At 36.0% G+C, this 26,708-nt stretch overlaps 1 protein-coding gene across 10 annotated transcripts in view; it reads left to right on the forward strand.

Moving 5' to 3' along the window:
* CACNA1D (calcium voltage-gated channel subunit alpha1 D) overlaps positions 1-26,708 on the forward strand; it is a 244,308-nt gene that overhangs the window by 149,779 nt on the left and 67,821 nt on the right. For 7 of the 10 annotated variants that reach the window (XM_068694613.1, XM_068694619.1, XM_068694621.1 and 4 more), the window contains exons 9-21: positions 936-1,105; positions 9,070-9,157; positions 10,321-10,347; positions 14,079-14,239; positions 14,837-15,062; positions 15,232-15,439; positions 17,265-17,385; positions 18,485-18,599; positions 19,306-19,375; positions 19,992-20,061; positions 21,263-21,407; positions 23,207-23,336; positions 26,383-26,442. In XM_068694613.1, coding sequence (XP_068550714.1) covers positions 936-1,105; positions 9,070-9,157; positions 10,321-10,347; positions 14,079-14,239; positions 14,837-15,062; positions 15,232-15,439; positions 17,265-17,385; positions 18,485-18,599; positions 19,306-19,375; positions 19,992-20,061; positions 21,263-21,407; positions 23,207-23,336; positions 26,383-26,442 — 1,591 coding nt within the window. Of the gene's footprint in view, positions 1-935; positions 1,106-9,069; positions 9,158-10,320; positions 10,348-14,078; positions 14,240-14,836; positions 15,063-15,231; positions 15,440-17,264; positions 17,386-18,484; positions 18,600-19,305; positions 19,376-19,991; positions 20,062-21,262; positions 21,408-23,206; positions 23,337-26,382; positions 26,443-26,522; positions 26,583-26,708 lie in introns of all 10 variants that reach the window. The other 3 variants (XM_068694612.1, XM_068694614.1, XM_068694618.1) reach the window with 1 other exon arrangement.

The raw sequence follows: 26,708 nt of genomic DNA on the forward strand, positions 1-26,708 counted from the left end.
AAAATGTATGATCCCTCTGGCAAAGGGAGTTATGCATTTGGACCCTTTGTTACTGTGCTGAGTGTTTTAATTATGTCAGTATATGAAATGTCATGGTGCAAGAACTTACATGATAGTTGTCTCGAGAAATGCATAATTGAGGGAATCATGGATTTGTGGAGTAGTTCAGGTTGGAAAAGACCTCAGGGTCATTTTATGCACTCTCCTTCTCACAAAGTGTTGCTTAATTACATTAAAGATCATTCCATGATAATGTAGGGAATTAGTCAAATCACCAAGTTAAACTATCAGAGTCAAATACATTAGGTATATTTAGATGGGGGAACCAGGCAGAAGATTCAGTTTATGCAAAAGGATGCAATTCTGATCTGTAAGTACATGATTTCTAGATTTTATTATCTGAGAGCAAAAGGGCAAAACATCCAGATCTCAAACAGCAGAGGTGTCTGTGCCTGGTATAATTAAGAGGAAGCTTGTTAGTGAAATTTTCTGAACCATACACAGAAATAAGTGTGTTAGCCATGGCTAATGAGCCATGGCTGGAAAAGGAGGAGGTATGTTAAGATGGCATTTCTTTTTCGCTGAAAATAACTAGGTTCTCTGATATTATTTTATTCGTGCCAGTCAGATTTTAAACCTGCTTGTAAGAGTGCATGATCATGTGGTGGCTTATAGACTGTATGGGAAGGTTTAAGAATATTGCTTAATTTTTAGCTAAATCAAAACAGTTCTGAAAGTTTTGATGTTGTTTTATAGGGGTTTGCTGTGACTTCTTTGCATCACTGTCTCATTTTCAAAGAAGCTCTCAAATCTTCCGTGTTGTTGATTTAGTTCATTTTCTATGTCAGTATGTTATTCTGCAATGTCAAGACCTAGGTCAAAATACCTGGCAGTTTGACAATCAGCATTTTTTTTTCTTTATCTGAATTTGATAGAGAATTTTCCAAAGAAAGAGAAAAAGCCAAGGCCCGAGGGGACTTTCAGAAGCTACGTGAAAAGCAACAGCTCGAAGAAGATCTGAAGGGGTATTTAGACTGGATTACACAGGCAGAAGATATTGACCCTGAGAATGATGAAGAGGTTGATGAAGAAGGCAAACGGAACAGTACGTGTTCTTTACTTAGTGCTACTTCTGTGTGGGGCAGTTTGATTGCTTTTAGTGAGTTACAATGGGGAGAATGCAGCCTATGTGGTGGTGTTGTATGTTTTTAGTTTGCAAAAGCATTTGTTAACAGAACAATCATGTCTACTAATATATTAACAAATGAAGTTATGGAAGATAATTTAGAATTTTACAGTAAATATTTGCTCTGACTTGTCCATGTACAAATCATTACCTGCACTCAATCACTACTGAGATTTAAAAACTTTATTTCTGTTCTGTGAAAAGTTAGTGCATACATGCCCCTAGGTGTTGTCATAAATCCTTGGTCAAGAAGAATACATTCTTACCTGTAGGTGCATGCACAGAAATCATAGCTCACGGCCAGAACTACGGTAAAGACATAACCTTGTGTTAATAGGACTTTTTTGAGGTTTGAAGTAAGAATTTCAAAAAATAGTAAAAGTTACATAGTTTGATACAGAGGTATCTGTTTTAAACTTAGTTCTGTAATGCATGTAGTTAAGTTTTTGAAAATATTTTTATTTTTAAGAAACGTACCAGTCCTTTTGTTTGCAATAAAAACAGGGCCTGAATTTGCATTGCTGACAGAAGGGAAATATGATTTTATGATAAGCTGGGAAGCAACTTGTGGGATGATGATGTCAGTATCACCATAACAGGAGTAATCTATATCTAAATAAAAATCCATAGCACAAGCAGAGTTTGATCTAGAGCAGAGCAAATAAGCCAAAGATTTAATAGAGTTCACTGTGCTTGGTGATTGCTAATAATATTATATGGAAGATACACACAAATTATGGGGTTGTGAATGAGTATAAAATTCTAAAGCTGAGAAGTAAACGATTACACATTCTACAGAGTAAAATCCAGTGTACAAGGCTGTCATGCAGGGTTGTGGGTGATGCCAGATATGCACAACTGTGATGGATTTGGTTTCAAAGTCTGCAGATGAAATTTCAGGAATTTTTTGCATCGTGTTCAAATTGCCTGCTCATTAATTTGCTGTGAATAACCCTTTGCCCCATCATTCCTTAAACATCTTCTAGATCATGTAGGTCTTTCATAAAATCAAAAATACTTGTTTCCTTACTCGTGTTTGAGAGAGGTTTTTGACTTAGACATAGTTCTAGGACAAAGTAAGAGTTGGAGGAGACTTCCAGAGTAACAGGAGGATAGGGAATGTTATTAAAAGAACTTTAAAATGAATCTCAAGAATTGAATTTTGGATAGTTGCTTCTGTTTTAAATATACAGTATCAGAGCTAACTTATTAACATAGAAATAGCAAAGAAGAGTAGAAGCTCCTTTATCAGTGTTATAAAACTACTGAATACTTTATGTGTGTTTTATCTTCAAAGCCCTAATACTGTCAGCTGGTCATAATACCCTTACAATGCAAATATTTGCAGTTTTCTTTTGACTACAGAGAAAAACAGTTAAAATGGAGATTTAATAAGTGAATGAATTTACTGCAGTCTCATCAATACAGCATTGCTTTTCAATGAATAATGCTTCCTTTGCAGGTGGTCAGCTTTTGTATACTTAGTGGTATCTCTTTAGTCCTGTCAACTTAATTTCTACTACTGTAGCAAGAGAGAGCGTAGGGAAAGCTGGCAGACCTAATGTGATTCCTACTTCTGCAGCTCTGCTAGAAGCTGAGCTCTGCTTCATTCTACTTCGTCGTAGAATGAAGTGAACTAAGAAATCAGGATGGTGATGGCACCAGTATACTAAGGGTATACTAGTATACCCTTAGCTGTGGCTGAGATCTTGGTCATCTTCTGGCAAGATACTGCCTTAGCATTTTTTTTCTCCACAAAGCAGACATAGTGCATGTAATCACCTGGAATGGTTTTTTCAGTCGTATATTCCAGGCATCTTGTGAAAATCACTACTGGTTTGTCTGAGTTGTAAAAGGTTCACAAAACATTTTGCACAAGCTCAATGGTTTGTTTCACAGTAAACTGTTAACCTGCCAGCATTCTTTTAGCACTGAGCATGTCGTATGTGGACGTTGAGTGGAAATTTCCAGTGAATGGACTGTCTCCTAGCACTCTTCTGGGTTTGTGCATATGCACTTAAATATGTGGCAGTGTCATTCATTTTTAGCATCATCTGCAACAGGGTGTGAAGGACAAAGGTTTGCTCAATCACTTCACCTTCTTGCATTTAAGATGTGTTCTGCTGCACATCCCATTGCATGGGAAGGTGAGATGAGAGAGGGCACAAGCTGTCTATCCACTTACTCCAGAGAAAGCTGTTGGGTTAGGAGCATAATTATGATGATGAACTACTTCTTTGAGAGTCAGATGAAATTTAGCTAGCTATCACCAGGTTAATATTCTTGAGTAGTAAGCTTGGGAGATGATTTTAGTCCAAATGTACCAATGATTTCTAGAACTATCTTTGAAGCAAGTGGTAGAGCTGGGCCTGAAGATGGATAGAATAAGCATTTGCAAGCTGCTGAGCAGCCATGGCCCCACTTCAAATGGCTAAGCCTCCGGACAGTCATGACAGCCATTGAGTAGGATGGTGATGGAAGATCACCATGATCTTCAGTGATGTGGTAGAGCTTTGGGTTTAGGATATGGGAGATCTCTCCATGACAGGAATAGATACTGATCTAAAAGGCAGTTAAAATCAATGATTATTGGCTTCTTGTATGGTCATTAAAAAATGTAGTTAAAGTTTCTGAGACCACAGCATTTTACAAGTTCTAACCAGATAACTGAATTTTCACTAAGTTATTTATATATGAATCCCATGTATTTGTGCATTTTTGTTGCAGATAGTGGGCAGGTATCCAGTACTGTCGAGTAATGTACAACCTTTTAACTACTAGAATTGCCAGCATGTTTCTAGTAAATGTTAAAGGCTTTCATCTTTATTAATTAAACAACAGCTTGTTACCCTGAAATCAATGAAAGAAAACACCACCACCCTTTGTCTTCAAAGGAATGTGAATTTAGCTCAAAATGCAAAAATACAAGTGAGAGGTGATGGTTATAGCTCTGATAAATTATGCAGCCGGTAATTTCAATTTGTTTTGCCTAACATTACTTGTGTTGTGTATCTGGACACGTTTTTATTGATTTTTTATTTTTTTTTGCGTTGCAACTGCTGCCATCTACTGTGTAAATGCTGGGATTACATGTATTTAACACGAAGGGGTTACATTGGCTGACTTAATGGAAGAAAAGAAGAAAAGCAGACTTAGTTGCTTTGGCCGTTCTTCCAATAAACATGGTAAAACATACTCTGATTTGCAGTTGAACTTTCTTTTGTGCCACTACTGCATTTGATGTGTTAGCCTTTGAAGCCTATTGTATGAATTTTCCATAACAAAGGTGTATACATCTAACATGTAGACATCCATGCATGCGGTTCTGCTGTTTTAAGTGCATGCTTCAAATAGACTGATGCTTCAGTGCTCTGCCTTCTTAAAGCATAGTTTTTAATCCATTTAGATTTTGACTGAAGTGTCTTTAAATGTTGTTTAAGTATAGGTTTTCTTTCTTAAAGTTACAAAATACAAAATATATTTTAAATTTAGGTGTGAAGAAGTCCATCAAAGTACGTCACAAGCTTTATACTGGATCATATTGCAAGTTTAGAACAGCATGGTTTTAACATTATATTCTAATATTACTATAAATATTAAATATAATATTTATATTTTTGATTATATTTTTAATGCAGGATATAACAACAACAACAACAACAAAAAAAACCACACTTTTACTGTATCTGCTTTGCTATTGATACTTTTGTTTTGATAATTCTGTTTTTTTAATTTCTCTTCCACTCTGACTGTAGATGCAGAAGGGTTTTAGTGTGATGGGCATTTTCAAATCTGCACTGTTTTAATACTGGCAGATGTGTTGATTTGACATTATCACGATGGTAGCAATTAGGAGATCTGGTTTTAAGCCTACATACAACAAAGTTATTGGAGCAACTGACTTCCTTGCTGTCATGAGGCAGTCACTGTTGTGGCTCAGCCAGAGGCTGGCAAATATGATGCAGTTACTTCAAAGAATGCAGAATATTATTTTGCTAGGACTTTATGGACTCATTTTTACAAATATTAAGTCTGCTTAAAATTATTTATGTAGCTATTAAATATATTGTAATTTTGATTATTTCACTGTCCTTCCACTGCAAGGCAACCAACCACATTCAAACTTATCTTTAGTTTCTGAGGGCTGCCAATAAAAAGAAATCCCATGAGAATGGACGTTGATAGTATCAAAACTAAATGTGCACTATGTAAGCAGGTACCTCATATCATGTAGAACATATTCCAGGCAGCCCCTCCATAAACAGAATTAGTCCTGAGGGGCTTCACAGTCAAAAGATTTCTTCCTGTTCTGTTTTCTGGACATACAGCAGATTTAGAGAAATTTTGTGATGAGTTTGCAATGATAGTGTTGCCACTTTTTTTTTTATTTTTTTGGTTGTTAGTCTGTTTTCCTATCTGACTACCTCAAATATTTGGCATAAAGAATTGAGAAAATCTATGTACTGTTTTGAGAAAGAATTAGGACAATTCTGAAGCTTATGGAACTGGTTGGCTATTAGTAGCAGACACAAGAAGAGCGTTTTGCAAGGTTTGCTCTAAAACGTTGCCAGTATCATACCATGTTTAGTAATAGTGTGATTCTCACCAGTAGCTATTTCTGGTTATTGTACTCTAGCTGTACAGATCACTGTGCTTCTGCAGGTTTTTTTTTCAGCATGTGTAACCAGAAGGCTACCCCCAGGTTCTCACTGTGGAAGTGAGATCAACCAGTGGATCGATAATGCATAGCTGAAGTTGAACCAGAGTAAAATGGAATTTATATACCTTCTATAGGAAAGAAACTGCCACAATAATATGTGCCACCATGGTTCAATACTGCAGGCTGTAATTTAGCCTGCTTCTGGATTCCATGTTAACGCTAGATTGTTGTATAGTAGGATTATTGGAATTTATTTCTTCCAACTCCAGCTGGCTGGGACACATCAATGCTGATGAACACCAGCTCCCTCTTAGTTATGCAAGGTTTTGTCCTGAAGTGGGGTTTGAAATTCCTGCACCAAAAATCTGAAGACCTCAAAGCTGGCCTTCTGTGTGCTGTACATTGCCCAGCCAACACCACCTTACAAAGCTGTCCTCGTGAAACCGGGTCTTTTCAAGACTTGCCAAGTTGCTTGCATTGGTTAGAGTCAATGTGGTCATGCAGTGCTCTTGCTGTTTTCTTCCAGCTAAAGATTTAAAGACTTGCTAGCATTGTTGGAGCTAGACTTCCACACTCTGCCTTTCTTAGTGTTTCTGTCAAGTTTTTCTGTTGGTGTACAAATTACATATAATGTTAGATGTGTTTCTAATTTAAACTGAACTGCCATGGTTCTTTTTTTCCTCTCCTATTTTGTTAACAAAGCACCTGCAAGTCACTAATGGAGTTAGAGCAGCGACCCTGTTTGAAATAGGGGATGACATCCTGGCTATACTTAACAATTAGTGGAACTGACATTGGCTTCAACAGGGACAAAGTTTTTTTCCTTGATATTTTGCTTTTCTTAATGCAGTCATGTTCAGAGAAGGTTGATAATTCTAACTGAGCATCAACTCACCAAGTATGGGTAGACTTAAATAAAAATTACATTACTTTACACTAAAAAAAATATTTGACATATTAAAACAAAATAGCATTTGTGTGACATGGAGTGACAATTTGAGGAACAAGATTCTAGGTACTGCTTTGGGATGGTATATTTGATGTACAAGTGTGAGGGATGTTGCACATGTTGTGCATGTGAGACTTTCTGCAAAAGCGGTCCTCTGCTTTTATGTAACAGCCCTTAATAACAGTGTATGCAACAAGCCTTCTGAACTCCTATGTTTTTGGTTACCCATAAAAAATGCTAAAATGTTCATCACTAGGTGACTATCATGTTGTGTTTCCTAACAGCAAGCTACCACCCAGCAAAGAATAACCATTTCAGTTCCTTATCAGACAGAGAAACTCATTGTATTTATTGCAAAATAAAGCTGTCATTTCTTCTTTCTTCTGAAGATCTGAGAAAGTGCTTGAAATAGTTTTGTCATTTTTTTCCTAAGCCGTTGAAAATATGAATTATGGAATTTGGATGTCATCGAAGACTACATGCTTTAATTTTTAACAAAAATCCTTTTTAACTCTGTAAGCTGTGAAGTTCACATGAGACTAGCAGTATTCATTTTCTAAACCTTCAATGATATTATATTATGATATTAGAATAGAGGCACTTGCAGGTGCTAACCAGGGATTTTTCATATATAAAATACTGTAAGATTTAAAAAGAATAATCAAAGCAGAAGAACCTCAGGAAAGAATGTTTTGCTGTGCTTACTGCCTGGAGTGTCTTGTTTTATTCAAAGACCCTCATGGACAGTTTGGATCTTTCTATGCTATGCCAAGTCTGTGTTTAACGTTTCATGTAATGGTAACTTATATTTGTGGGGACAGATTCTCATCTTTTGCAAAGGCTTGCTGAGCATCTGGTCTGCACAGAGCTGACAGTCTCTCAAGTATGGAATTAGTGGGCATGTAAACCAACGTACCATAATCCCTTGCAAGTATCTCTAGGTCAATATTGAGGCAATACAGTGGCTATGCAGAGAAGCTGTTACTAACAGTTCTCATTTTGTGCATGATCTTTAGACAAAGCAGAAAATTAGTGTCTAATTTTCACTCACATTAACATCAATAATTAAGCCCACTTTAAGCCTCCTTTAGGCAACAAAATAGTGAGAGATCCCTAAAAGAAATGAGTATTGTAGTCCTTCTGCCTTCATTAATCTCAGTCCACAGACATGGGCTTAAAATTATATATATATGATATATATATATCGGACATTTGGATATGTGTTGATCCAAAAAGCAACAAACCATCAGGAGGTACAACCCAGAATACCCTTAAGATACTCTATTTTGCTTTTTTTCCTTGCAATTCTACAGTAATTTCTATGTATCTTCTACCTTCTGTTTTTTTTTTTTTTTTCCTACTTTATATCATATTTCTTCTATATAAACCAGCAAAATTAATTTGACACTTTTCTTGTTCCTGTAGTTTTCCTTTAATGCTTCCTTTGCAGCTGTGGAAGTAGTGTTCTCTCCTAGGATGTACTGAGCACTTTGATTGTTCATCCTTTCCTAACACCTATCAATACATTCTGTCTCTCTTTTTCAGCTGATTTCGAGGTAACTGGTGATGATGAATTGACAAATGAGTTTATTCTAATAAATCATTGGCTACAGTTGCTAACTATGATCCTTACTTGAATGAGGGGTTGGACTAGATAACCTCCAGATGATCTCCTTTTTATTAATAGTAGTCCTCTTCATCCATTGTAGTTCCTATTCTGCCATTCACAGTGCTCCTTCCTGTCTGCTCATATATTTACAGGCACAATTACTTTCTAGTGTCTCGCCTTTATAATTTCATAATGGAAGTGAAAGCATAGAGTGGTCAGTGTGATTGGAGTGTGATAGCCCTGTTTTCAAGAGGAACTTTGGTATTTCTTGGAATTAGCAAGCATGTTTGAATTAAACTGATGATTACCTCCAAGGTGGTAACAGAACCCTTCAAAGGTCACAGAATCTAGCATTCGTTTATTAGGAGAAACATGCTCTTTGTTGCAAAATCTCCCTACAGTGTATTCTGTGGTGCATTTTCTGCAATTATGATGAATCACTGAAATGAAACAAAAAAAGTTAAAATATACTCTGGAATTCTGTGTGCTTTGTTTTGTTATAAGAGGAGGACTGTTGGAAGTGTCTGACTTCATCTGCTATTCCTCAGACCTTCCAAGCTCTCATTAGATCTGCAGAGCAGATGCATTCTTGTGACAGAACAGATCAGTTTCTGTGTAATGCCTTGCTTGGCTCGAAGTCTAAAACAATTGCTGTCTCCTAACAGCAAGTATGCCCACCAGTGAAACTGAATCAGTGAACACAGAGAACGTGAGTGGAGAAGGAGAGAACCCAGCATGCTGTGGGAGTTTATGGTGAGTACACACAGACTGTTTCAGGTTCCCTCCTGTTGTGGTTTAACCCAGCAGGCACCACGCAACTGCTCACTCACTCCCCCCGCAGTGGGATGGGGAAGAGAATAAAAAAAGGTAAAAGCGCGAGAACTTGTGGGTTGATATAAAGGCAGTTTAATAAGAAAGAAAAAGAGGGTCAGCTCTCCCCAGTTTCACAGTGCAGCACAATGACACATGGCACGGAATAGCCCTTTGGCCAGTCTGGCCCAGCTGTCCTGGTGCTGTCCCTTCCCAGTTCCTTGTGCACCCCCAGCCTCCTTGCAGGCAGGTGGTATGAGAAGCCAAAAGCACTTGACTTAGTGTAAGCATTGCTCAGCAACAACCAAAACATCAGTGTGTTATCAACATTATCCTCACTCCAAAACACAGCACCACTACTAGGAAGAAAATTAACCCTATCCCAGCCAAAATCAGGATACCTCTTCATCTCAAAATTTAAAAGAAACCTTTCTTCCTTTTGCTGATTTAGCCAAAATTGCTTTCAATTGGTAAAACTCTGTATGACTTTTATTTATTTATTACTTTTTGTTACTTTAAGTTAGACTGCGGCATTAATACACTCCTAAAGTTCTCAAATTAGGAAAATGTAGATAAATTCAACTAAACTTCCAGTGGAGTTATATTTTCCTGAAAACTTGTATAGAATATAATTGCTATTGTCCATAATAATAATAATAATAATAAAAGGAAGTCACCTATGATGTGCAAAAAAGAAAAATGTTTTCTGTTATGTTGTATATGAACTGGAGAATATGTATTTTGTAGACATATACAAATATTTCCATACATTCAATTATTGCCTGAAAACTTGTATAGAATATAATTGCACTGTTTATTTGCTCAGATTTTCATGTTTTCCAAGCATCCTCTACATGAGCATTTTAGTTATGTAGATTTAAAGCATTTCCTTTCTTTCATTTGTAGAGTTTTGGGAATGGTATTACAGAAAATAAATAACAGACAATAATATTTTAGCATTCATGAAGCATCTTGTTGGGAGCCTATTTTTATGTATATGTAATTCCAATGTATTGAATTGGGAAAATGCCTTATTCCAAGGAGAATGAATTTGTGTTAATTATTTTTATTACACTCTTTAAAATTTTGTTTTCCTTTTCTTTTAGTCAAACCATCTCAAAATCCAAGTTCAGGTCAGTATTTTCCTTTCTCTTTTCATCATTTTTTTTCCTTGATCCTTATATATTTCTTGTTTTCTTTCCTATTTGCACATCATGATGATCTGATATGATTATTTTTTGTTTACTGTTCTTTAAATTGTACTGCTTGAAAATTGTTGCTAATAGTTACTGGTGAATACAAAAGAAAAATATTCATGGACGTTCTTGGGAATCAAACTCCCTGATTTGCTTCAACAATATTTGTGGTTCTCTTTTCACTTACTAGGAACATTTGGGAGTGTGAGCTTTTATTTGCAAGTATGATTGCAGAAAGGAAGGTCATGAGCAGAATTAATAGTCCTGGTATTGTACACGTGGGATGTGCCAGTACAAAATCAACAGGGTTTTTTTATTTTGATTTATTTCCAGTCTTACAGAACATAAATTGAGCAATTAAAAAGGATAATTGCCAACACTGAAGACATACCTCTTCCTGTTTAAAAAGGTTGGGTTGCTCTACGGAGAAAAAAAAAAAAAAAAAAAAGCTGTTTGATTTAAGGGAAATAATCAAGTGGCAGACCTAATGAATCATGAAGGGCAAAGACACTCCTACAGTTGCAGATAATCCACAAAATAAATCTGTTCACAGAAAATTTTTAGTGAAAAAAGGGACAATCAAGATTTGTCAACATGTGGAACCAGCAGTTTTGGCAACATCTAGAATCATTACATTTTTTTAACCCTAATAAAAGTGATTTCAGTTTTGAATTTATAACAAGTAAAACATTGGTAGCAGCAGTGTATTCTTGCAGCAGTGAATAGTGTACCCATTTTTTTTCTACTAGCCTTACTAACACTTACTAATTTTGAGTGGATTTGCATTCCTTCTGAATAGTCTTTTTTTTTTGAAGAAGAGCTCACCGGCAACATTTTACTGATTCTTTTCTACACTGAGAAAACTTTCATGTCACTCTGTGATTGGGTTTTATTTTGTCATGCCCTTCAGTCAACCAGCTGGTGAGCACATAAACATGGTTCGCTCAGTCCTCTGCTGAAGATTTGCCGATGGAGATCTGGGCATTTAGGATGATAGTGAATATAGACCTATCTTTTCAGAGATTTCATCAGTTAGGTCCATGTGGACCTTTGAGTGTAACTGTTCATGAGGAAATGTGAGAGATGAGATTGCTTTTAGGTTAATGAGAGGAGATAAAGTGTGATAATGGTCTGTAATTTCTCTTGGCATTGTTTCCAATTAGCATCACAATAGAACAAATGGAACTAGAGTTTTTCATTAGCTGAGAATGAAAAACCAAAGAAGCATGATTAGAGATAATTTCATGAATCAAAATAATCAACTTTACACTGCCAATTGCTGTCAAGCCTACTTAAGCTATTTTTAAAGGAAAAACTAGAATTTGAAGTGGATGCATAAAACGTCAAATATCAGGAAGTGCAATAGACTGCCATTATATCACATTCTCCAGATGTGGTCTGTTTGCACAGCAGAAACTCATACAAACATTGCAAAGAAAATGAAGTCATGTCTAAGTTCTGATCCATACTCATTGCTTGTATTTAAAGGAAAAAAGAGAACACTAGAACTCTGCTAAACAAAATCTGCTACGTCATTTTGAGAAAGAAAAATTTCCCCCAAATCTGCCGTTTTTAATAGTTCGGGCTGTAAGAAGCAATCAGTCAGTGCTTCATTGTTCAGTCATTCATTGTTCTCATAGTTAGCACCAATTTGAAAGAAAACTTAGTTTCAAACCAGAAAGTAGTCAAAGTATCCCCAGCTGTCTAGATTCTGTCCGTCACTATCCTAAATGTCTTCTGCTCTTTGATCAGAATAGGTTCTTGCTGCATTAAAAACACAGGTCACACAAGTCTGTGCATGCATGCCATGGTGCATCTACTCACAGAATTGCAGTCAGCAATGGGATGTTGGTGCATCTCATCTGGAAGTGCTGCGGGGTCTGCAGCACCTGGAGGTCTTCCTACTGTTTCTCTTCCACGTGTGGTATCAAATTTAAGAACGGGGCCTTAGAGGGCTATCTAACCATGAATACATCAGTGAATGAAAGTGAAATTGGGAAAATATTTGTAAGAATAATGGCTTACTCATAAACAGTTATGAAGGAAAATGATAATTTATTTAAAAGAAAATTTAAGCAATGAATAATTTGCTTTGTTATAACAAACTATATCAATTCTATGTGTTCTCTGTGATCTGAATATTTACTCAACTGCTATATTTTGTGAAAAACTCTTGATAATTTCATAAAAACAGTATTATATCATTGCAAATTTAGGAAAATTGAATTTCTCTTCAAAATAAAAGGGTATGTTTCATTCTTCAAAAAAAAAAAAAAAGAGCTTATATTTTAAAACTGGAAGGGGTGGTAACTAAAAGATATAGAAAACTCTTGAGTTCCAATCTTATAATTTGTTTGCCTATTTTATATAGCCACATTCTTATGTGTACGAAATACACTATCTGCTACTTCAGGCACTAAAAGTATTAACAAATTCACCTAGTTATTTGTAATGATTTTCCATAGCCATGGTGCCATGTAAGAGATACTGCCAAGAGGCTCCGATGCCCTTCACTGCTCTTAGCTAGTTATTGCTAGTCACTGCTCTTTCAGTGATGCAACAACACAAGGAATTAGATCACAAAAATGACTGGCTAAAATCAACCCAGAAGAAAAAAATTGTTTTCCACCAGTCAGTTCTCAGCTCTGACTTAGTTCATTGGGTATAGTTTTGGCAAATGGAAAAGGAGTGGGCAGAACAGGTAGAGCAAACTATTCTTTTATGCTGACGACTGTAAAACTCCAGAGGAAAAAACTCATACCATGCGTACTCCTGAGCTCCTTGTTGTATTAAGGCTTGCGTAAGATTCCGTCATTGGAATCTGTGCCTGCTCTCCTTGAATTTTAAATGAAGCAGTTGTTGAAAGCTCCTAAATTTTACTGTCTACAGCTGTAGTGCTGGGTATGTGAAGTTTATGTGCCTCCCTTTTACATAATATCAGGTGCTTTCTGTTCCTATGATCCAACAATGTATTTTCTTCCTGTTTTTCAAGGAGAAATGCAAACCAGTAAGACTAATTTGGTTTACCACAGCTCCCAGAAGTGAAGCAGAAATTGAATTCTGTTTTATGAGGCCTAAACTGAGCTAATGCTCTCAGTCAGAATCCAGCTCATATCTGGCTAGGGTCTGTTTACTTGTTCTTGATTGTCACCTGTATTCATTTGACAAACTCTTGCCGACTGGTAAGATCAACAGAATGGCACATCAACAGAAACCTCTAGAAGTAGCTGTATGAGATTTCTAACACTACAGGGTAGATTTCTAAAAGATGAGCTCAACTTTCCTGCCCTGTTTGATCCTGAGTCTTGCCCATAGTTTAACTCAAAGCCTCCATTTTCAGACTAAATTCTAAATTCTATATGCTTTGTGGGCTTTTCTTTGCTGCTATTAATTGTGTGGGGCCTAGGAAGACAGATTACTCAATTATCTTGTTACTCAATGACATGTTAAATCCAGATTAATACAGTTGTCACAGACAATTAGAGACTCCAGTGGTTGTGGCTTACTATTAGAAATCCATAACAAAATCTAAAATGAGAATAACGATTTAGCACTTCTTAATCTATGACCGATAGTAACTTGCACTATTTTTCTATGCAGATGAAACCCTCCCTAAGTTCTTATGCATTTTCTGTATAATATACATTTGCTTTTATTTGAACTTTCAGTCGACGCTGGCGTCGCTGGAATCGATTTAATCGAAGAAAATGTAGAGCTGCAGTAAAATCTGTCACATTTTATTGGCTTGTTATTGTCTTGGTCTTTCTGAACACATTAACTATCTCATCAGAACATTATAATCAACCTGACTGGCTGACCCAGATCCAAGGTACAGTCAAAAATTATTTGTCCTGTTTTTGATTATGTATACTTGCATTTTATCAGTGGCTACTTTTGTACTTTGCCATTTTGTTGTTTGTTGCTGTCCTGAAGGGTGATACAAGAAATGACTGAGTGTATTAGATTTCTACATCTGTAACACAGTTTAATGGTGGACCAGTAAAAAATCTGTCAATGATAAATTCAAAGTTCCAGTACTTTTGTTGTTAAACTGTGCTTGAAGGATGAGGAAGGAAATGGTAACTGGCACAGTAGAACATGCTGTGGGCTGCACTCCTTAAGTTAGTGTGGACTCAAGCTATGAACTGAGTGGTCTTGAACTCCACAGTGGATTGGAAATATGAATAGGTCTTAAGTAGCAAGAAGCTCTGCATCCTTGTGTAACTTTTGCCCTTTTAAGTCCAAAGTAAAAAGCAAACAACAACAACAAAAAAAAAAACACACCCAAAACCCAGCCCTTTCATACTTCTTAAGCATAAGACTGTAAACTCATACATAAGTATAAATATACTAAAATAATATGGAAAATATGAGACAATTCAGAAATGTCTTTTTTTTTTTTTTTTTTTTTAATATTTTGTTCCAGATATCGCAAATAAAGTTCTTCTGGCTTTGTTCACCTGTGAAATGTTAGTAAAGATGTACAGCTTGGGTCTACAGGCTTATTTTGTTTCTCTTTTTAACCGCTTTGATTGCTTCGTTGTCTGTGGTGGCATTGTTGAAACCATTTTGGTGGAGTTGGAAATTATGTCACCCCTTGGAATTTCAGTGTTTCGCTGTGTTCGTCTCCTGCGTATTTTTAAAGTAACAAGGTAAGATTAACTAATACTGCTAACTTTAGGGATAGCTGAAGAGTGATCAGCAATTCTTTTGTAATACTTCATCATGCACTGCTCTTTTACTGTTTTTTTGGTTGTTTTTTTTTTTTTTTTTTTTTTTTTTTCTCCTCGTGTGTGTTAACACACACATTTTAATTTATAGGCACTGGGCATCCCTGAGCAACTTGGTAGCATCCTTGTTAAACTCAATGAAGTCCATTGCTTCACTGTTGCTTCTGCTTTTCCTCTTCATCATAATCTTCTCGTTGCTTGGAATGCAGCTGTTTGGAGGCAAATTTAATTTTGATGAAACTCAAACAAAACGGAGCACCTTCGATAATTTTCCACAAGCTCTTTTAACTGTATTCCAGGTAACTGTCTTTCATCCCCTATGAAACATTTTACCTTTGATGATCAACAAAACTGTTTAAGTGATCATGTTGCCTGAAAACAAAATCACAAATACTATTTATTCAGTTTACTTTAAGTAGCATTCTGCTCATTAAATTCAGTATTTTGGTAATTCTGCACCATTTGTACCATTCGTTTCATGTCTTATTTGATCTATCTATGCAACATAGCTGTCATATTACTTCACAAAATTAAATCTTATTTGTCCATCAAATATACACTTAGAAGAGAAGAAAATTTTAATTATTTTGTTTTCTTTAACTTTATTAGTTATATAAAAGTTCAGCTATTCCCAGGTAGGAAAAATTGAGAAGCATTGTAAGCATGCATATTTGCATATGGGTCCTATCAGTTACTATAATATATAAATAAGTATGAATTTCTTTAAAGGGACACTGTTAGGTTTATTACAATTTTAAAGCAACTTGCCTATTGCTTTTGAAAAGACAGGGCCATACTTACAGTATATTTTTCACCATTTTCTGATGCTTCCCTCTTTGGACACTCTAATTAGGCATAGCAGTTTCATCTTTGTAGTCATTTTCATGTTCAGCTTACCACAGTGTTTGGTTTCAGACATTGCAGATGAATGTTTAAAGGTGACCCTGTAAGACTCAACTCTGTGTCAGCTTCCTCAGTAGGTGTTTCATCTGGTGGCTGACCAGAGCAAGCCAAAACCTTTACAAGTAATTTTAACTTAACAAAATCTTAATGAGAAATTTCCTTAAGAAAAAAGTATCCACATTTGGTCTGACATTGCCACTTTAAAAAAATAAGACCATACTTTCAAACCCATAGTATGTTGGGCTTTATTCAGATTTTAGGATGCCTGATTTTCAAAGGAATGAGGCTTCATTCAGTTTGAGAATATGCTCTGGAGCAACCAACCTGTTGGGTGCTCAACAGCTATGAAAATCAGATGATAAATTTAGCTCTCAAAAATGGATTTCAGAAATTGGCACACTTATCACCTGAACGGTCACTTAATTACTTGGAATGAGAATATTTTCCCAGGATAGAACTGATACTATTTAAGTTACGCAAAAATACATATAAAGCACCCCCTTTCTCGTAATAATCAGAATTCTTGTAGCAGTACCAAAATGTAGTTATCACATTGTAAACTATCAACAAATGTCTTTAAAGTTCTTTTAGACTTTGTTGATATTATGTGAAACCATAGTAAATAAGAAAATCATGTAATTCTCCCACAGCAGTGAGCTCCATTCAGTTTAAAATAGATACCAGTCCAAAAACTATACCGGTACTGTATGTGTATTATGTAATTTATGATAAGGTGACTGGTCCCAGTTAAAACCAAAACTGGGAAAACTCTTTTACAGGACCAAAAAATGACACACTAGGAAAGGTTTGTGAACACTGATTTTGTAAAGAGACTCTGCAACAAATACTGAATTGAGAATCTTGATTTTCAAGAGTGTTGAACAGGGGGGCATCACCAGATTTGTGGCATTACTGAAAATTAGGGCTCTTCGTTTTGCATGCCCAAATCAATAAAATTCTAGTTTTCTATTTTTGTTATTTTTGCTTCTGTAGTTCAGTGATGTAATTGCTTACCATAAAATAAAAGCTAGTAGATTTAAACCCAGGCTTTCAGGAGGTGTTTATTTAAATAGCAGTTTTAAAACAATGCTTGTTAATGAAAAAAATATGGTATTGCTTTGTGTATACAGAAAGTTAGTTTTATAGTGTATTTTGAGAAGAGGAAACATAATCTATTGCTCTTTTTGATATTGAGGTACTAACAGTGTCTCTGCTTCTTAGATCCTAACAGGTGAAGACTGGAATGCTGTTATGTACGATGGCATAATGGCATACGGTGGCCCATCATCCTCAGGCATGATAGTCTGCATATATTTCATTATCCTCTTCATCTGTGGTAACTGTATCCTTTGTGCTCCCTGGAAACTTCTCCAAATGGGACTGTGAGGTAGGGTGTAACCATACTGGGGGCATATACAAAATTTCTCTAGGAGGGAGTAAATCGCTGTGGATATGAGTGCCCATTCTGTATGTGCTAAGTCCTTTGAATTGACTCTTCTTTGTACAGCAATTCCCTTTTTTTGCATTCCCTAAAGGACGAGATTCCAGTGATCACCAAGTACATCTCAAGCCACTACAAACAACTAGATTTTTTTTTCATTCTTCCTTCAGTGGGAATAAAAAAAAAAAAACCAAACTTATTCTACCTGCTTGTCTCTATTTGACATCTCTCCTCAAAATGCACAGATATGGTCTGATCTCCATGACAGTAATTTCCCGTTCATCCTTTTGATGCTTGTTGTAGCCCTGATAAATCTTATGCACACTGACAGTGGAGCCAGTGATCCACTGTCTAGTGCAGGGACCAGATGAGACAAATCTACAAGGAGAAATGTTAAGTCAGTTAGGATTAAGCCTTCATCAGCATTCCCCTTCCCTGCACTGAATACACTGGAAATACTCCCTTGGTTCCATATAGCAAAAGAAGCTGGCATCGTTCTCATAAGTTCTTAAAAGGTCAGGAGGTAATAAAAAGGCAAAAACATTCTATTTTCTGTACGACACAGTACTTGAATCAGGGTTTGTACTTAACTGATATGGACTGAAATACAGAATTTGATAGAGATTGTTATAGACACAGAAGACAGGACATTATAAAAATATTTTTTTCAAAATGCCTGAGCAGTCTTGACTTTTACAAAGCAATGTTTCGTATTTAAAGCTTGATCAGGCAAACATAAAGTTATTTTGTTTGTTTGATTAAATACACCAAATATTCTGCTATTTTAAAATCAGTGACCCTAACTGATCTCTGCTGATTTTACACTTGGTATTATTCTGGTCCATGAAATGAGTGTTATTTGCACAACACTCCAGCATCACACATCACTACACTTAAGGTTGGGAACATGGGTTTTATCGCTCTCACATTGTCAGTGTTTCTGCTGATATTAAACTAAACATGTAGAAAGGCATAATGTCCTTAAAATGATTTGAAACAGATATCTTGCTAAATGTCTTCTTGGCCATTGCTGTGGATAACTTGGCAGATGCTGAAAGTCTAAATACAGCTCAGAAAGAAGAAGCAGAAGAAAAGGAAAGGAAAAAGAATGCAAGGTAAAACAGTTCAGGCATGTTGAATGATCAGGAGAAGGGAAGAAGAAAGTAAGGAATTTGTTCTTTCATAAGGATTTTCTTCACATAAACACCTTCACCATCTTTAAAATTTACTGGACCCAGGAAAAAAGGAAAGAATTTACCTTGACATTAAAGTAACACAATTTAAAATAACTTTAGATAAAATTTGGCTAGTGACTGGGAAAATAGGGTCATCTAAGGACATAAGTCAACTGATATTTAAACATTACAATGGTAGGATTTATTGCACAATTAGAACATGAATGTAGTTGTTCTTGCCAGTGAACAACTCCCTGTGGAATCAGTTCTGTAATCCTTATATAGAGAAGACAACAACCTTCTGTGAGATCAGTGCATGCATATTGAAGTCAGTGCAAGTTGTTATCTGAGTCCAAGGGCACAATTTATCCACCTAGGAAGGAGTAATGATCATGCATTGAATTTTTGGGGGATTAGCTTCTGCAATATATTCAAAATGACAATGTTTTAAATGGATGTAGTACATTAAAATGCAATAGATTTTATTGCTCTGACATCTACTGCTTCAAATCTAATTTTAAGTACTTTACAATATGTTTAGGCATACTCTTAACTTTTCAAAGAATGGGTATAGTTCACTTTAAGTATTCTGTCTTTACATTATTTGCATTGCATTTTTAAAATTATTTTTATATTTTTTTTGTAGAAAGGAGAGTCTGGAAAATAAAAAAAGTGAGAAGGCAGAAAGTGACCAAAAGAAGCCCAAGGATAGTAAGGTGTTTATTTTTTAAAATGTGTCTTTTGGAGAAGCAGTTTCACTAATTCTAAGGAGTGCTTTTCAAGCCTTCTGTGCTTTGTGGTTTGTTTTATGAATTCATCATCCATACATTTTTTTTCTAGGCAAAGGAAACTGTTTTGATCCTTTGCATCCTTGCAGAATCTCTTAGCCCAGAAAATCCTTTTGATTTTGATATCCTGAGAAGGGGAGCGCTTAGAGCATGCAATAATTATTTGACATTACCTTAGGATCCCTGTATCTGTTTTGCCAGATAAATCCAATGAAAAAGATTAGTGAATGATAAATTCTTATTTGAAATTTCAAATGTTTTTAGTATATTTTTTAACCAAATCTGTTGGTTATATACTGATTGTAATATACACAGCTAGAAGCATGTGGATATTATACAAAAATAATCTTATAAAAATATGTGTTAAAATGTCAGTTTTCTTCCACTGTTCTCTGTATTACACTGTTTCAAAAAAACTCAAAGTAAATATGGGGGTGACTTGACTTCAGAGGCTCAGTTATTTTGCTTTCTAGTAAGTTTTATACACAAAGAAAGCTATACAAAAAATTATTTTTCTCCTTGTACATCTCTTTCTTTGCCATAGGTGACAATTGCTGAATATGGAGAAGGAGAGGATGAGGATAAAGATCCCTATCCACCCTGTGATGTACCAGGTATGTGAATACCAGCCAAAAGACAAGAGCATTTAAGTTTGCTAAAATATCCTAAACTAGCTCTCACTGAACACTGCATCAATTCATTTGAAGTTGGTGAAGTTGTGCTCTGTTACTACTGGATAAATGGATCTGTAAGTTAAGTATGACCTTTTTCTTCAGTTCCCTAGACTGTACATACATGAGAGTTAATACAGTGAGCCTAAAAACTGCCAGGCTTATTCTTATCTGGATGTGAGAGCAAATTCTAAAATGTTTGGCAAAAAAAATGAGATTCCAGGGCTGAAGATGTTCAGTTACTTTTATTTTAGCTTCTTCTAGTCCAGCGGACATGTGTATCTAATAAAAAGGTCTGACTGATTGTCTGGACACCTAATACAGAAATCTGATTCTACCCTACCTTTTGAGTATCTTAATATCCTTTTTATATTGTGGAGCCCAGAACTGCACACCATATTAAAGGTAAAGCCGCACCAACAATATGTGAGAGAATTACCTCTTTTGACTGACTGGCTATGCTGTGTTTCCAAATGCAGTTTGCCCTCCTGGCTGCCAGGGCACACTGCTGACTCTTTCATGCTCAGTCTGCTGTCACCCAGCACTCTCAGATCTCTTTTTGTTGAGCCACTTGTATCCCAATCTTTACCTGTGTCTGGTATTGCTCTGTCCCAGTGTTGTGTCAGTGCCGGGCACTTACCCACACTGAATTTGATCCCATTGCTGATTGTCCAATGTTCCAGTCTATCTAGATCCCTCTGAAATGCCTATTATCTCTCCAGAGAATCAACAGCACCTCCCAGTTTACTGTTGTCAGTGAACTCACTAAGAGTCATTCCACTTCTGCATCCAGATCACTGATACATGCTTTGAACAGAACCAGCCCTAGGTCTGTGTCCTGGGGAACACCACTAGTGACCAGCTGCCAACAAGATGTAGCCACATTCACAACACTTCTTGTAGATGGGTATAGCGTTGCCTAGCTTCCAGTCAGCAGGAATCTCTGCCAATTCCTTCAGTACTCTGGGGTGAATCTCTCAGGAACTTTCATAGATTCATTCATATTGGTTCATAGATTTTTAGAACTGTGGTATGCATATATAATTTTCCAGTGAGCCATATATATTTTAATAAAATTGTATATTGTTATGGAAAAAAAACTAGTCTTTTTTCTTTCATAGTAAAAGAAATGTTTAATTTAAAGTAGGTGAAGATGAAGAAGATGAGGAGGAAGAACCAGAGGTACCAGCAGGCCCCCGTCCCCGTAGAATATCAGAACTAAATATGAAGGAGAAGATAACACCAATCCCTGAAGGGAGCGCCTTCTTCATTTTCAGCAGCACCAATCCGTAAATACCATTTTGAAAAATACTGTTTTAACCTCTCAGGTGGGGAAGGAGCAGGCTTCCTTGCAGTGAGGTGTGAGGTTAAGGATAGAATTTCAGTATCTGTTTGCAGCAAGATAGAAATTGTTGTATCTCCTACAATTTTCTAAATGACTTGGTAAATAAAACTGATTTGTTATATACATTAATTTGCTTCCCACTGTCAAAGATGATAGCATCTTTTACATATAGACTATCAAGCCTCCATCAGGGCGAAAAGTATTCTGTAATGTATATTAGTTATTTATTGTTAGGCACTGGATACAAAACGTGTGACATGATATGAGCGTTTTTTACATGAGATAGGATTCCTAGAAACCCTAGGTAGAATAGTACCTTTTTTGTAGCTGTAAGAGTGAGAAGAGAGAGTAAGAAAGAGAGAAAGTGAAAAGGAGAAAAGATGTACATATTCCTCTTAGGGGGACAGTATTTTTCCACATTCAAGCAAACCCTGAAGAGAAAGACAATTATTTAACAACAACAACAACAACAAGAAAAAAGTCAAGAAAAATAGTTGGGAAGGAACAGGAACCTTTCACCAGAATCTAACTCCAAAGCATTTCAGGTTCTGTAGTGATGAAGAAAGCAAGCTTCAATAGTCAGTAAAACTGATTGTTGGACAGAAGTGAACAAGTGAACAAGTGAACAAAATTCATTTCCTATAGGACTGAAGATAGCTGATACATTCATGTATAGCAATTTTATCAGCAGTCTTAGAAAGGATTTTAAAAGTTATTTGGTATGGGAAAATACTGTCTTCTCAGTAGTAGAGGTTACCACAGGTAAGACTAAAAGACAGCATGAGGATCAGGATACAATATTTTGGTCTTGTATCTTATTGATTACATGGGCTATCTAACATTCCTCAGAATTTTCAGACAAACTGGAAAGACATCTATTTAAGCTGTTAATTTTAAGAAAACACGCTGAATGCAAAAATCACTAGATCTGAACATATCAAATTCTTTTTGGCTTAAAGTAGTTCTATAGTTTCTCAGGCCAAAATTTTGCTTAACTGAGATACACTGTATGCTGATAATCTACTTAACAGTAGAATAAATTTTTACTAAGAACCTCCTTATTCTTCAGAAGAATATTTCAGACAACTTTGGTGTTCAACAGCTAAGAACCCAATCCTGCCTTTTTGCAAATTTAATCCTAGACCAACTCCAGTGAAGTGTTCAGTAACCTTGGTCTCAGCAATTTTAAGCATATGTGTAGTTCCACTTCATCATATTTGGCCAAATCGTAGTAGCTCTGTAATATTCAACACCCACTTGTCCTATAATTCAGCAAAAAAGAGTCTTCCCAGGAGATTCTAATTTAAGTGGAGTCTTTAAGTAACACAATGAGATTTCTATCCTAAACATTTCACCAAATTAGTATTTTTAACAGCTTTATTAAATGCCAAATCAAACTTGGGATCTGAAATGACTTAACATGTGGCATTTGGCCCATTTGACATTGTCCTCTATGTACGTGCACAGTGGTACAAACACTGGAACTTCTAATGACATTTAAAACCCATTCTGCTGGGAAGTTATTTCTCTTAGATTGCTTTGTTAAGTGCGCCTTCACAACAGGTGGACTGGATTTTGAATTTTTTAAATTTTTATAAGGCATAACAATAGCTTCAGGATCTGCTTTTTAGCTGATGATGGTTCCCCAGTTCCATTGGCATTGGCAAAGTAATAGAAAATCTGTATTAGTGATCTGCTGAATTCTATTTGCACATGAAGTATATTTTTATATTTCTTCTGCAGAATTCGAGTGGGATGCCACAGGCTCATCAATCATCACATCTTTACCAATCTCATCCTTGTCTTCATCATGCTGAGCAGTGTTTCCCTAGCAGCAGAAGATCCAATTCGCAGCCACTCTTTTAGAAATAATGTAAGCCCATCATTTTTATGTCTGAAGATAAATATTTCCTCACAGAATAACAATCCTTTGGGACTATTGCTTGAGTTTTGATTTTCAAGTTAAGAAACTTTGCTTTTACTTTTTCAAGTCATACACAAGCATTGTTTTCTGTAAAAGACATAATTTTTTTAAAGACAAGTAACTTTACTGTTGTAACATCATAGGTATTAGAACCATTTTGTATTAGTGGTGAGGCAAGCCTATTAAGTTATTGTGAGTTGTGCATGCTTTTGATTAGGTATGAAATAGCTGAGATGATGGAACTAGTAATAGTCTGTGGGGACTTGGACATAACTTCCAGTCCTGTCCTGTCTCATTATTGGTTTGCAGAGATAGCCATAGAGTTAGAGAAAATTCTTCCACATCTTCCAAGATGGGTCTACTAGGTCAGTAAAGGCTCCAGTAAAGAACTACTGGGGCAGTTACATGGGAAGTGCAGCTTTTGTTTATCCTCTCCTTCTAGAGAAAGGCTTGAGAATTTAACTCATAATATTAAAAAACAAACAAACAAACAAAACACATAACAGGACATCAATGGAAAGCCCTTCCAAAATCAATCAAAAAATAAATACATGCATTATCAAAATTCCAAACTTTTTTTTTTTCCAAGGTGTATGAATGGCCACAAGTTGACAGTAGGCTGGGTGCTAATCTTCTGTATCTGAAGAATTACCATTCTACTTCAGATTTTGTGTTCAGTTTTGATACATATCTCAGTGCTGCCCCACTTTGGCTTTGCATTTTAGAATACTCACAGGGTTCACAAACTAGATTCCTTCCAGATGAAGATGAGATTTACACTCCTTTTGGCGTCAACTGGCGCCATAACTTCTCAGGCCAAAATGGCCATCTTATATAATGGAGATACATTCTACTCAAATCATCTGCTTTGAGGTAAACCTAAGCTGAGAAATGCACTTGAACCACTAATAGGACTTGAGTTCATGTAATGAGAACAGACATATATGTAGGTGAAATGGAGGTGTTGGTCCTCACTTACATCCTCTGCTCTGCTCTTGTGTCCCTGTAGTTCTTGCTGTGTTACATGCAGCCTCTGAAGTCTTCTTTGGACTGTTGACATTCTCTGAATATTTTTTCAGTAACATTATTAAAAAAAAAAAAAAACAAAACAAAATCAAAAAAAAACAACCAACCACCACCACCAACAAAAAAGCACAAAGCTAATACTTTCTCCAAAGGTAGATCTAGATCAAAGCACAAAGGCACGCTGTGTACTGTTCAGTGGAGCCATGTTGTTTCCATATCTGTAAATCTGAACAAGTGCAATCTTACAAATATATCATGATAGTGGATGAACAAAACAGACCTGGTGAGCAATACTGAAATAGTTACTGTAGAAATGGTTTGAAGGGCTGGTATTTCTTTTTGTAACCAGAGGAATGCTAGGAAGATGCAATTCCAGAGTGGTGGTAATTGAAGAGGTTATTCCTTTTCCTTTACCTAACAGGTAAAATGTTTGAATGATTTTGAGAAGACATTGCCCTCTTGTAAAAATTCACAAATGCACCAGACTTGCATTTTTTTTCTGCTGCACCACAGGCAATGTTTTCCTTGTTTCCTTCAAATGGCCAACTTGGCAAGGGAAAGAACTTCCTGTTGAATGACAGAATAGAGAGCTTAGCATTGAGTTTGTGAGTTGGTAGCTGGAAGACTCAAAAACACTGAAAGATATGATGCAAAAGTTGGCGGTTAAGTTTTTACAAGGATGGCCTCTGCTTATTCCAGCTGGCGCTCAAGTTCAATATTATGGCCTTCTGGTGAGTGTTCATGCTATCCCTTCTGCAAATATCAATGCTTCTAGACAGTCCTTGCTTTTTGTGATGAATATCCTGTGTTCATCACTGAAGGTTGTGGTAAGATTCCAAGATAATGGACAGCACATGGGCTATGTCATTGAGGGATCAAGACTTGCCACTGCTGAACATGGTAGCTAACCATCATGATGAGTCTCAGCTTCTGTGTCTCTGCTGAAATTCATGACATAGTACAGGAGTGAAAAAAAAAAAGTTTAACAAAATGGAATGTCTTTAAAACATGTCTTTTAACTCTAGAATTAATTCCTTACTGCTAATTTTTGTTGAATGGCTTTTATATATGACTCTTTCAGCCCCGGAAAGGTACAGAAGGATATATTCTTCATCTGAATATAGGAAAGAAAACATCCTTTTATCTGATCTAATAGAAATATTTCCTTTGTGTGTTGTCTCTTTATTTTATTCCTTCTTCCCATTTTACTATCTGCTGCACCACAGGCAGTGTTTCTGTGCACAACTGACTGCTGGGTGAATTGCTGGATCCTTGAAACTAAATTAGTGCAGTACTGCAGTGTATGGCAATAACTAAATTAGGTGCTAGCAGTACTGCCACCTTGAAAGGGTGAAATCCTGGTTCTATTGAAATATATGGTAATGTTCCTGTTGACAATAGAGAATTCAGTATGAAATACAAAATATTTTTAAAAGTTTGCATGTCACTGTGCATGTCACAGGTATGGGTTCTTCTAAATTTCCAGGGGAAAAAAAAATAAATCACTGCTATATTTTCCAAGTTTCAGAAAAAAATAGATGCAGTGCTGATTTTAATTATTTCAGTTATTCATTAATTTGCTTTGTGACACTATAGCTCAGACTATACAGTAACGACAACAACAAAAAAAAGCTAACTTAATAGTAAACGTCTCTCTTGTTTCTAAGATCATGTATCTCTGTGCAAGGCTTAAGAAAGTACCTGTGAAAGCTGATAGAGTACCTGTGAGAGCTGTGAAAGTCTCACTTACTGGGTTTTTGTGGTAAAATCTCATATCTAACTATGGTGACATCTGATAATTTTTATGTAAACAAAAATGGTTGCACAGTAGCTGGTATTTTAAACTACATTGACTTAATTCCCAGTTTACCTATTAAGATTTCTTCAGGTGTTGTTGTGCGTGTGGTCTAAATTGTAAAAAATTATTAATAGATGGATTTCTTACTGTGGCACATATTATACCTTGCAGATACTTGGTTACTTTGACTATGCTTTCACAGCCATCTTTACTGTTGAAATCCTGTTAAAGGTAATGCATTGTTAATTGATCCTTGTTAGCTCAAAAGCAGCTTTAGCAATAATGTTTGTAACTTTTTGTTTACCTTCCAGATCCTAGGGTATGCAGATTATGTCTTCACTAGTATGTTTACATTTGAGATCATTTTGAAGGTAACAGGTTATTAAAGGAAGTTTGTTTTAAAGGATTTTCCTTGTGTGTCACCTGCCAAGAAAAGGCACTTGAAATGTTCTTCGCCTTTTCTCTAAGCTATCAAAGCTAAACTTTTTTTAAACAAG

Source organism: Anas acuta, chromosome 11 (assembly GCF_963932015.1).
Source record: "Anas acuta chromosome 11, bAnaAcu1.1, whole genome shotgun sequence".
Taxonomy (NCBI): domain Eukaryota; kingdom Metazoa; phylum Chordata; class Aves; order Anseriformes; family Anatidae; genus Anas; species Anas acuta.